Below are 13,416 nucleotides of genomic sequence, written 5' to 3'. Positions count from 1 at the left end.
ACTAAATGTTTGTAATTGCTACTGGACGTTGGTTAGGCCACAGCTAGAGTATTGTGTGTAGTTCTGGAATCCGCATTATAGGAAGGATGTGATTGCACTAGAGAGAGTGCAGAGGAGATTTACCAGGATGTTGCCTGGGCTGGAGAGATTTAGTTATGAGGAGAGATTGGATAGACTGGGGTTATTTTCCCTGGAGCAGAGGAGATTGAGGGGGGACATGATTGAGGTGTATAAAATTATGAGGGGCATAGATAGGGTAGACAGGAAGGAACTTTTCCCCTTAGTGGAGGGATCAATAACCAGGGGGCATAGATTTAAGGTAAGGGGCAGGAGATGTGATCTGATGTTAGAGGGGATGTGAGGAAGAATTTTTTCACCCAGAGGGTGGTGGGAATCTGGAACTCACTGCCTGAAAGGGTGGTAGAGGCAGAAACCCTCATAACATTTATGAAGTATTTGGGTGTGCACTTGCAATGGCATGACATACAAGGCTATCGGCCTAGTGCTGGATAATGGGATTAGAACAGTTAGGTACTTGTTTGACCGGTGCAGACTCGATGGGCCGAAGGGCCTTTACCTGTGCTGTAGACCTCTATGACTCTATGACTGCTGTTTTCTGTCAGTACTACATCTGTCAGTGTTGTGAAGAACCCACTTGCACAATACAAAGACCACAAGCAGATTCCTTCAACACACCAGCTGCTGGCATTGATAGTGCTTTAATTTAATCTTAATGTAAATTTCCCCTTGTGAAGTATGGTAAGATATGATATCCAAAATAACCTTTAGAAATTAGCTTATAAAGAGCCATCAGACTTGATGTCATTGATTGTTTACATTATCGTATCCAGCTCATTTCCATTCACTAGAACTGCCATCTCTTCATGTGCCAATGTCATGGTTATTGACACCTTTTTTTAATTAATAGGACAATAATGAACTCGTTACTAGTTGTACTTGTTGGGGCTTATATTGTGAGGGTTGGTGCTATGGTGCACCAGCTCCCTGATTACTAGAGGGGAGGCACAAAGTGGCAAAGTCTCCTCAATGCCTGTTATGCATAGCAGCCCACCCTCTGGCCACTCAGTGCCAGTGCAGAGCATGTTTGGAGGCTTTGCAGCAAGAGCATGAAAGACTCAATAAGACCCAATTTTTAATTTTGATTAAACCAACTTCCCATTATTGGCTAAAGTGCCCCAGTGTTAATCGCAGACTGACACTGCAAAGGAAGGCCCACAGAAATGCTTTTATTCCTGTGTGTACCATCTGTCAGGGCCCCCCAACTCACCATCTGCTCAAGACTTTACCTTCAAAAGTCTAATATTCTTTTGATGCAGTTCACCTGCCCTCCCCTCCAAAAATAAACTGAAGCTCTCAATTGGAGAGTTTTTGCATTATTAGACTCATGTGTGTGATGCTGCATTGATGCATTTAAAGGGAATCTTGATAAGCACATGAGGGGGTAAAAGAATAGATGGCTATAGTGATAGGGTGAGATGAAGAGGAGTGTGGAGCATAAAGGTGATTGTCCAATGAGGAGAGATTGAGGAGACTGGGCCTATATTCTCTAGAGTTTATAAGAATGAAGGTAATCTCATTGATGTTTTCAAAATTTATGGAATTCATTGCCACAGAAGGCTGTGGAGGCCAGGTCATTGAGTCTATTTAAGACCGAGATAGATAGGTTCTTGATTGGTAAGGGGATCAAAGGTGACGGGGAGAAGGTGGGAGAATGGGGTTGAGAAAATTATCAGCCATGATTGAATGGCGGAGCAGACTCGATGGGCCGAATGGCCTAATTTCTGCTCCTTTGTCTTATGGTCTTATGGTCTAAAATTCTTAGAGGGCTTGACAGGGTAGATGTGGATAGGATGTTTCCCCTTGCTGAGGGGGTCTAGAACCAGGGGTCAAAGTCTCAGAATAAGAGGCAGGCCATTTAGGACTGAGATGAGGAGGAATTTCTTCACTTGGAGGGTGGTGAATCTTTGGAATTCTCTATCCCAGAAGGCTGTGGAAGCTCAGTCATTGAACATGTTCAAGGCTGAGATCTATATATTTCTAGATATTAAAGATATCCGGGGATACGGGGATAGTGTGGGGGAGATGGGGTTAAGGTAGAAGATCAGCCATGATCTAGTTGAATGATGGAGCAGGCTCGAGGGGCTGAATGGCCTACTCCTATTGTTCCTATTTCTATGTTCCTATAAACACTGGCACAGACCAATTGGGTGAATAGTCTGTTTCTGACCTCCACTTTCTCCATGATATCCTTTATCCATCAGGTGGCAGTAGCTGTTTATGTGCTGTTGATGCTAGAAACACCGCTCCAACAAAAGTCATATTCTCCCCAGCACATCCTGAGTGACTCCCTGGGAACAAGATGAATTATTGCTAGCAGAAGCCCACAAAATATCTGCAGTCAAATTAGTGTCTTCATTGCAGCAGTATTTCTATAAATACAGGATTCCTGATTATTCCTTCACCAAAGACTTGAACAGAATCAAAGCTTCTCACTCTGGACAAAGCTACATAAAACTCTGTCCGAGTGTCAAAATATGCTCAGGAATATAAATACAAATTGTCAAGAGTCTGACCTTGTGATTTGTTCATAGTCATGGAATATGAACATCTAACTGGGAACTTCTCTCCTGAATTGAAAAGGCAGGTTTACATCTGATGGGCTCAATATTAGTTGAGGAATAAACACTCTATTTCCTTGAAACCTGCTTGTTATAATTTCAGCATCTGTCATCAAAGAAAACACCTTCCTAACCAGCAATATTTCTCCATAACAAAGTCCTTGCTTAGGATCCACATTTCGTAGTGACATTAGAATTTCTCCTGGAGAGTACAGACTGTTATCACCCTCTTCAGCTATGTATTCTTTTAAACTCACCTGACAGGTTTTCTAAAATCTTTTCATTCAAATGTAGTGAATCTTCATTTTTAGTGCAAAGGATAACTTTTGTATAATAAGTTATATCAAATAATTGTCCCTGCCATTTTGCCATACCTAACTCATCCTGCCATTTCAACCACCATTCCCATGTCACTCCTTCCATGCCATTCCCATCCCATTTCCTCCATCCTTACCATGCCATCTCCATACCAACCATCAATTCCACCCCATAACTCGCAGGGACAATCTGTCCAGCCAGGGTAACTTTATTGCTGGGCTCCTCTTACCCACCACTGGATTTGCTCTCCACCAACTGCCCTCTGTCCCTGCCGCCACTTTAACTGTTGGCAGCCACACATGTGTCTCATGCCCCTGTACTCTGGTACTCCACATGCCTCTGTGTGCACCAGGCACTGACCAACAAGTAAACCCAACAACAGACACACCCCTTAAGCTGACCAATCAAAGAGTCCGGACAGATAAAAACGGAATATTGTTATGATAGATGAGGAGCTGATTTTGCTTTTGTGGATGCTCATTTGTGGAAAGGTACATGGAGAGCTCCTGGAGCAGTGATCCCAGACACGAACATGACACTCTGTAGGTGGGATCATATATTGTGGTTATGTACAACATTTGGATTGATGCACATTAATTCAGCTGCAGCAGTATGACTTTGCAGGCTGGTGATGTCTCCTGTTGATCATACTATGACCCATTCATATAAACCCACCCTACACTTGGGCACTGCTGGCCATTTCTTGCAGTTTCTCTCTGTTCAGGCAATTCAAATGAACATAAAGGCAAGTTAGCAACTTCCCAGTTTGCTCATTGGATAGCTTGGGAATATTTTAAACTTAAATCTTACTGTTAGAGGGAAGCCTTTACCCTCCTGGCTCTGCTCAAAATTAAAGTGGAATTGGAAGAATGCAAGGGGCAGTCACCGATATAACTGATGCACATCACAATATAGAGGTTTCAGTCTCAAATCAGAGCTTACTGTATAATGGAATTTATAACCTTTGCAATTATGTATATGCAGATTCCAATTCATTAACTGATAGTATTTTGTTCAATTTATGTACTGCCATTTGTTAGTGATTAGTGTGAAGCTTTAACTTGTCTCCCATCCATTTCATAATTTTAATTAGTGGAACTTTTCTTTCCTTAGTGCTCTTCAATGTTTTTCGAGGTTCATTACAGACACTAGATGGTTTCATTCTGAAAGATAGGGGTTGATTGTCTGGGCAGCCCCTGTCTGAATGTGTTGTCTATTGAAATTATTAGGCCCTGTTACCTTCATTGAGCTGTATGCAGCTCACACCCTCAAAATAGTAGGCCACAGATTCCTTTAATATCAGAAATACACTTGATTTAAGTTAAGGTTCCCATTCCTCGTTTGTTTTCAATAAACCCTGTCAACATTTCAGCTGTTTAGGGTCACACATGAGGAGCAGCAACCTGCCTGGAGCTCAGACCTGGTGCTTGTGAATCCAATCAGCAGTTGGAGGCAGTGCCTTTGAGAAAGAAAGGAAGAAAGTTGGAAATAAAAAAGATACACAAAAAAACGAGGCTTTCCTGAATGCTTGGAATTTATATTCAAAATAAATTCTTGCAAATGAACTGAACAAAATGAAAAAAAGCAGCAGCTTTTATCAAGTAATTATTCTATTCATACATCCAGCGCTTTAAGTTAATTAAACTACATTTGTACAAGCAGATACAAAAGACAAACAGAAAAAGTGTTACACTTGTGTAGTCACTAGCATACATACACATACATATATGCAAATTGCTATAAATTTAAGAAGAAAAACTATTTTGAACAAGGTCAAAATGAGTCCAGAATAATCTGTCTTGTCATATCAGACAATGATAAAAGTTTATATTACATCCTTCATGGGTGATAAATGTTTACTTTGATGTATTTGTTTAAACCAGTGTTTATTAACAATTGGTGATAGTCCCAGTTTATTAACAATTGGTGATAATCCCAGTTTATCAATAATTGGTGATAATCCCAGTATTTTGCTTGAGCTTTATTCTTAGCAGTTGAGGGATGCAATGTGAGTCTACACTCCCACATAAATCCTTCCTGATTTCGAACAAGCCATTTGGACAGCCAGCCCTTGTCCACAAAAAAGCTGCAGGGCTATTTAATAATTTGAGTGAATCATCAGAATTTTAACAAACCTTTAGGATTTAGGATAGCTTACCTTCCAATTGCATTTCCTTGCTTCCTTTTGCTGGGAGTGTTAGAGAAGTGAAGGAAACAGTGAACATTCCACAAATGTGAGTCCAACAATCGTAGCTGAGATGTACATGCAGTTGGAAGTTCATTCGAACGATATATGTCTTGTAGATTGTATTGTTAATACTGGTTTAAACTGTATTATTCAGAATCACATTTACAAAGGGAGATTCCCTTGTTCAGGGAGTACAGCGTGGGAAAAAGTAGGTCTGTAGCCTGTAATCGTACTTCTCAGGACCATGTTCCCACACTTCTCCCAAATGCACTCTCTGTGACTGCCACTCTCTGTTGGGTCGCCAATCATTGACTTATCCTGATAAGTGTTGTACAACATGAAACTTAGGGCTTTAACAAGCTTTCACTTTTAGAAATTCATTCAGCATAAAACATTACACTGTAGCTCCTAATTCATATCAAAGTTAATACATTTGAAACTTAGGGTTACACCTTCTGACTGCCCTTCCATACATCTGGTACTCTATCACAGAGACATACAGGTGGACACAGTACTCCAAACCTGTGATAGTCTCCAAAATGATCTTATCTCAGTTGTAACTGGAACTGGAGTATGTGCTATTGTATATTTCTGTGACTGAAGTGGAGAGCGGCTTTGGGGGATAGAGGTTGAAGCTGTGTGAGAAGGACGTTGGCTCCCTGGCTGCATTATTTACCATTAGTAAAGTTAATGGGTTGCCTATTTTTAATAAATTTGAGGTCCAGTTTTGTCTGTATTTAATATATCATGACAACACTGTTTTCTTTATTATTTATATTATTGGCAGGATGTGGTGTTATTTATTATTGAGACTGTACTATAACTGCATTAATGATTATTGTTACTGTTTGTTGGGGGAAATATTAGGGTTCAGCATGGGTCTGGGGGAAGGAAGTTGACAGTAGGTTGAAGCTGAGGCTGCTTTGGGGAGCCAAACAAGTTTAAACTTTAAGGGTAAGTGAACAGTGAAGTTGTTAATAATGAAATCAGAAGGCTGAGGAGGAGTGGAGAGTCAACAATGGGCCAACGAGATTAACCCCGGGGTCCAGCAGAGGAATATAGTGAATCCTGTATATCAGCAGAGAAGAGGGGTGCAGTGGGAATGTAACCCAAAGATCAGTAACAATGCAGCACAGGGAGTCGGGGAGGGGGAGAGGTAGATCTATGTGATCAGTGCACATGATAGGGAACAACAGCAGGAGCTTGCTGAGTTTGTCTAACCTAGTCCAGTGAAAGAGGAGCTGAAGGATGTGGAGTTAGCAGTCACAGGAAGCAAGCAGAAAGCAGCAAGGGAACAAGACCATAATGCATATAATTGGATTATGCCTAAAACACTGCCCTGCTCTTTCCCAGTAAAGAAAAGGTTTGCCATCAATTTTTCATGAAGAAATTGTGTTTTGAACTGACACAAATAAATTGAACTTTCTACAAATTCCTATGCAGAAAATTTCTCTTATTAATTATTCACTCAATTGGTGTCAATCCTACTCAACATAATGTTTGTTTATAATTGGAGGTAAATTGATGGTTATATATTCACTTAAGAAAAGTATTGATAGATGGTTGAATAATTGATAGTTATATTAATTTTGACCCCCAAACAATAGAAAGTTGAATTATTCTGGAGAGCTAACATAAGCAAAAGAATAACTGGATGGTAACTAAATTATTTTTTATAAGTAACCAGAAATGGTAAATAGCTGACAATTCTCAAAATCTTCTTATTTTATTTTTAATCCACCTTATGTACTTGCCTACTCTGGTGTATACACCTGGGTATTTGTTATGTGCACAACTGATTCCCCAGGACACAATTCCTTGAATGACTCCATCACAAATCAGCGGTCCTCCAGAATCACCCTGCCAGAACGGAAGTGAAGAAATGAGAATCAGTGAAAAGGTATAAAGAATTTTAATTAGATTTTAGTCACTTTTCTGTGGAATTTCATACAGGGAGTCAAAAGGAAATGTAGTCTTCAAGTGAAGCGAAGTTGAGGGCAAATAATTGTGCTAGGGCATTTTCAGATATAATTCAATGATAAGAGCAAAATACTGCAGATGCTGGAAATCTGAAATAAAAATAAAAGGTGCTGGAAAAACTCAGCAGGTCTGGCAGCATCTGTGGCGAGAGAGATGAAGTTAACGTTTTGAGTCCATATGACTTTTCTTCAGCTCTGAAGAAGACTCATATGGATTCAAAGTGTTTGCTCTGTTTCTCTCTCTACAGACACTGCCAGAGCTGCTGAATTTTCCAGCATTTTTTGCAGGTGTAATTCAATCCCTATTTTAAAGCCACATAATCTGTCCTTACTTTTTATACATTTCCAATTGCTGTGTGCACATTTAGAATGGAGTGTAAACCTGGCATGCTGTAATTAAACCTTCCATGCAGTACCATTACTGCAGGAAATACCTTGAAATTAATCATGTACAGTCCTCTCGATGTTGGACTATTAATTTAATTATAAATCTTACATCTGTGAATGCTCACATGGCAAAGATTAAGTAATATTTATTTTCTATTTAGCATTAATTTAGTATTTAAAAAGATTCCAAGTTTTTTTCCTTCCTCTTGTAAAGGTACCAACTCTCTTTATGACAGCGTTCCCATGCACCTGCTGCAACTTTTGCTGTGGGGCACTTTAACCGTCACAGCAGAGCTCCAATGTGTCATGGCTACTCCTTCATGTATAAGCTCACAAAGTGAAAGCTGACAGGTTATTTAACTGTAAGTTGTCATCAGAACTAAGTGATTGCTCATCCAATGTTCACAATTGCACTTCTTTCAATGGAGGTTAGAAATCCCAGATCATTTCCCCCTTCCTGGCTGAGCTTGATCGGAACATTCCATAGTTAAACACTTTAATTCAGCAGAGATCATGAGTGAAACCAGCGACCTTCCAGGTCTGTAAAGTTTTAAAACAATTTGCCAACATGGAGCTCCACGCTTTTCTGACCAGGAATTTGAAGCCTACATTTAAACTCTAGCTCTGCTTTGGGCCACGTTAATGTGTTTGAAACCCCAGAACAAGCTGATTAAATTTATGACACAAATAACAGCCTTTTGAATTAATTTGAATGACTGCATCACAATGTAAAACATTCTGGAAATAGTTCTGATTGGAATACTATTGTTTGAAGTGACACTAATTAGGAGGTCAAACTTATCAAGTTACAATTATTACATACCTGACAAGAGTCCTTGCCTCCTGTTCTGTATCCTGCACAGAGCATGAAGATGTGCACTCTTCCACCATAAGAAGAAGGTTTATTGCACTTATAGCGAGAAATAATTGGAACCTTAACAGCCATAAGCACATCAGATAGGCTATAACTGTAAACAGTGGTGACTCCCCAGCCAGAGACTGTACATAATGTATTTTCAGGCACAATTTTATCAGTAGCTGGAATTGCGATAGGATTGATGTAGGCATTCTGTGCTGCCGGCCTATCCAACTGATAAAAGAAAAGTGTTACATTTGATAAGTGTACAATAAATTTGCTAAACAGATTTACTAAAATTTTGGCTTTCACAATATCAAACAAAGTTCATGTTGAAATGTTATTGTGTGCGCTTATAAAGAATAGTAACCCATTTATAGACACATCTGCTATTGGAACCCATGTAGACAGACCCTCATAGATAAGGTTCTGTAGTTCATTTTAGATGCCTCTTTAACATACTCCTTGGTAATGTTTAATCAATAGATGTTCAGTTTGTTATGTGAAAAAGGCACATCTGCCTCCGCCAATGATTTCCTCTCATCCTGTATTAGAATATTTTAATTGCTTACTATGCAAGCCCATGTGGCAGCACAACTCCCTTCACACCCACCCTTCACCTGAGAATCTTTCTTCACCCACATCTGTACCTGCATTCAGCCCACAAAACTCTCAGAAAATATACGGTCCTTACGTGTACGACCGTCATACCCATTATAGTCCGCATTCTGTTACTTGGGCTTTACATAGAATTATATAGAGCTTTACAGCACAGAAACAGGCCATTCGGCCCTATAGGTTTCTGCCAATCAGTGTTGTGGCTGTAGGTATCAATGGTTTCTGCCTGTCACTACACGTAGGAATGTTGTAAATAAGCACAATAACATTTTCTCTGGGCCATCACTCATTTGTCATTTTAATAGAAATAATGTCCAAATGAAATCTTCTCACTTGTCTATAGTGCTGCTGTATATAATGACAAGACAAAATTGTTCCCGCTGATGTCCCAAACAAAATATATTTTTCAGCAGGGTAATAGACAGCAATTGGAATTTCCTTTCCCAATTTAGGAATGCTTCAGCCAATTACAACAAAATTTACTATAGCCCTGGCTGAGAGCAGAGGGCAGACATTGTGCAATCCAACGGGAATAAGGCTGGAATTCTGAAAGCAGGAGAGAACCGTGAGTCACTGGGTTTCAGCCTTGATCAGAAAGTTGGAAAAAAGTTCCAATGTAGGGGTCACTTCCTCCGGTTTGCCCCGTCTACACTCTCACAGAAGTTTGGAATCGTATTGCAAGAGGATTTGAGGACAGGAGTAAAGATGTCTTGCTGCAAACATATAGAGCCTTGGTGAGACCGTGCTTGTAGTATTGTGTACATTTGTGGTCTCCTAAGGAAAGATGTATTTGCCACAGAGAGAATGCAGCAAAGTTCACCGGACTAATCCATGGAATGAAGGGATTGTCATATGAGGAGAGATTGAGGAGACTGGGCCTTTATTCTCTGGAATTTAGAAGAATGAGAGATGGTCTCATTGAAACATACAAAATTCTTGCAGGACTCAGCAGGGTAAATGCAGGAAGGATGTTACCCCTGGCTAGGGGTCTAGAACCAGGGGACACAGTCTCAGAATAAGTTGGAGGCCATTTAGGACTGAGATGAGGAGGAATTTCTTCACTCAGAGGGTGGCGAATCTTTGAAATTCTCTGCTCCATAGGGCTGTGGAGGCTCAGTCATTGAGTATGTTTAAGATTGAGATCGATAGATTTCTGGATATTAAAGATGTCAAGGAATACGGGAGTAGTGTAGGAAAATGGCATTGAGGTAAATCAGCCATGATCTAGTTGAATGGTGCAACAGGATCGAGGGCCAAGTAGCCAATCCCTGCTCCTATTTTCTATGTTCCTATGTACCTGGGCCACTGAGGAAATTGCACTAGTTTTGACTCTGATTGGCCCTGTCTTATCTGCATTTACTGAGAGCAAGGCTAGGTATTATTGTGCCTTGACCAGGGAGGGATTAAGGATCTGCCATTTTGAAAAAGAGAGAATTGCATTTATATGATATTTTTCATGACCACAGGACATTTGGAAGCGCTTTGCAGCCAATCGAGTACTTTTGAAATGTGAAGCAGCCAATCTGTACATGGCAAACTCTCATAAATGGTAATGTGATAATGATCAGATTATCTGTTGTAGTGATGCTGATTGAGGGATAAATATTGACCAGGACATTGGGAAGAACTCCCTTGCTCTTCTTTAAATAGTGCCATGGGCATTTAGCATACACCTGAGAAGGCAGTCAGGCCTTGGGGTTTAACATCTCACCCAAAATACAACACTTCAGACAGTGCAACACTCCCTTAGCACTGCACTGGAATGTCAGTGTTGATTTTTGTGCTCAAGTCTTGGAGTGGGATTTGAACCCACAACATTCATAGAGGCAAGAGCTACCAACTCAGCCATGGTTGACACTTAGAACTCCTCCTCTCTGATGTGCAAATGGACCTCCACCATTACGACAGACACCATGGGTGCATCAATGCAGGTATGGGGCGCTTGTTCCTATTATTTAAATGATCCTGTCCTTGGGACACAGTCAAGTGAAAGGAGGTGGCAGAAGTTCCATTCTCACTTCATGTCAAGGGATGTAACAGAACCTCTATACTTGGGCATCCCAGGTCTGTCTGACTCAGTATCATACTGAGCTGTGCACTTGATCACAGACTCTTCTTGTGTTTTGATGTCATGATGATGTGTCATGTGCATGTGAACTATTAATCTTTAATTTCATGGACTGGTCAGATATATATTGAACTTCTTTAAAAGAACGTTTGCCAAGCAATGATGCTGACTTCAAAATGGCTGCAGAAGTCACCTACAAATTGGCCAAGTCTGGAAACTTCTGAACATGGATTTGCCAGGAGACATAGCTATAAGCAGTTCCCCTGATGGACTAGACACCTGCCCACCTGCCACTGTCTAAACTCTCTACCAAACATAAGGACAATGGGTCACTAGGCTTTCTGACTATAGAACCTATCTGGGACATCGAAGGGCCAACAAAACATTATGCAAGGAGGGTGCTAAGGACCCCTATCTGCTTCAATGGCATCTTGATAGCTTTGACAATGTGAGATCAAAGCTCATTTTGTTAACATGGATCACCCTCCACTGTGTACCAATAGCAACTGTTACATGACTGAAAGCCCCTTGTGAAAAGCTGTGATTATAAGCTTGTCTGTGGGTTACTGTAGCAGAAGAAGAAGTCTGCAAATGGAACAGTGACACCATCTCTCTCCCTGTTGTCTCAAGTTCAGAGCCCTATCTGTGTTACATTTTGGAATGCAGCAGCAGAGATAGAGAAATTGAATCGAAAGGAACTGTACCAGCTTATATCATACTGGGGTCAACAGACAGGGAAGTTCTGAAGGACACTTCAAAATTCCAAAGTGCTGATTCCAGGGGGAAAGAAACAGGGACCACAAAGAACTGCCTTAGCCATGAACACCAGCAAAAGACTCATAAACAATTATCTCTCTTTTTTTTGCCTTTTATCATTGAATCTTAATTTGGCTAAAAGTTAACCTCCTCTAACACAAAAACAGAATTACCTGGAAAAACTCAGCAGGTCTGGCAGCATCGGCGGAGAAGAAAAGAGTTGACGTTTCGAGTCCTCATGGCCCTTCAACAGAACTGTTAACCTCCTCTACACTATAACTTATAATTTTGCATGTTTGTGTATGTGTGCTGCAAAGGTCAAGATGTGTGTTTATTTTTTTAAAAAAAAAATTAATATCTTTACTTGGTTGGATTTTTAACTCAATAAAAACTGACCCCTTTGTGTTCAACTCAAGAACGCCTGTTGGGATGAGTTCTTTGCAATCAACATGTTAACGGTTAAGTACAGACACTGAATTGATACCTTGATTCTTATAAATTACAAAAAATCCTGTTACGATCAATGGAGGAATGGGAAAGAAAAGGCAAGTCCTGGCATGTGCCAGGTCGTAACAATATATCTGATTTTACATCCACTTTTATCTGTTAATGTAAACACAGCAACACTGTACCAATGTCACTTGCTGTTTAATATTACACATTCATACAACTTACTTTCAAAAGCATGATGTCATGTCTGAATGTTGCAGGTTGGTAAAAAGGAAACATAGTAAGTCTGATTACATTGTAGAATTGTTCATTGCCATCCGATTTGGATAAACTATGTTCACCCAAAACAACTGTGATGAGATACGGACTAGAACAGAAGAAAAACCACATTGACAATAACGAGCTTACATTTTATTTTTTAAAACATTTTATAATTTACTTGTTAATTTAAAATGGACATTGTAATTTATATCCATAAGCAACCTACGGTTTCACACAATGGGCAGCTGACAGGATCCATCTAGGGTTAATTAAAGTTCCGCTGCAATAATGTACTGATCTTATCTGCAAAGAAGCTTGATACGGAATAGAGTGAGGGACAACTTCAGATCCTCCGATGATCCTGTCTTCAGCTAAACCTGGGAAAAGTAAGTTTTTAAACACTTAGTAAAGGTGAGGACCTCAAGTTCTATCTGAAATAGTAGCTTCAACCAGTTTATAATGTTATGGGATAAGCCAGGAGCCAAAATTTAAAAGCAACATAATTTTTCCCTGAAGACAGTGCTGCTTCAACAAATAAATAGTCTGCAACTCCATCCCGACTTCTGCAACCTATACTCTAGACGCGATGTAATATCTAATTAAACATACTAATACATACATATCGAATTTTAAATACATCCTGAAATAGTACAGATAAAATAAAACACTGCCGGAAATCTGAAATAAAGATAGAGAATACTATAAAATGTCCATTAGGTAAATCAGCATCTGAAAGATATGTTAATGCTTCTCAACAGAATGGATGGAAATGCCCCCCAAAATAAACATTAACATTTCATTTTCAGGTGCTGATTCCAATGAATGTTAAGAAAAATGAAGCAATTACACAGTGATCATATCAATTCAAATCCCTGCATTCAGATTTGTTGCTGAAT

The 13,416-nt window shown here is 39.9% G+C and overlaps 1 protein-coding gene across 1 annotated transcript in view; it reads right to left on the bottom strand.

Moving 5' to 3' along the window:
- Window positions 1–5,386: 5,386 nt before the first annotated feature.
- The window catches only part of LOC144690325 (trypsin), a 99,069-nt gene continuing 91,039 nt past the window's right edge, over window positions 5,387–13,416 (bottom strand). The window contains exons 3-6 of the mRNA XM_078557678.1: window positions 12,747–12,897; window positions 12,485–12,626; window positions 8,335–8,601; window positions 5,387–7,005 (exon numbers count right to left, since the gene is read on the bottom strand). Coding sequence (XP_078413804.1) covers window positions 6,856–7,005; window positions 8,335–8,601; window positions 12,485–12,626; window positions 12,747–12,897 — 710 coding nt within the window. The 3' untranslated portion in view covers window positions 5,387–6,855. The remainder of the gene's footprint in view (window positions 7,006–8,334; window positions 8,602–12,484; window positions 12,627–12,746; window positions 12,898–13,416) is intronic.

This window comes from Cetorhinus maximus, chromosome 15 (genome assembly GCF_964194155.1).
Source record: "Cetorhinus maximus chromosome 15, sCetMax3.hap1.1, whole genome shotgun sequence".
NCBI lineage: Eukaryota > Metazoa > Chordata > Chondrichthyes > Lamniformes > Cetorhinidae > Cetorhinus > Cetorhinus maximus.
The sequence above is the reverse complement of the archived record's forward strand: the minus strand, read 5'-3'. Positions and strand labels throughout refer to the sequence as shown.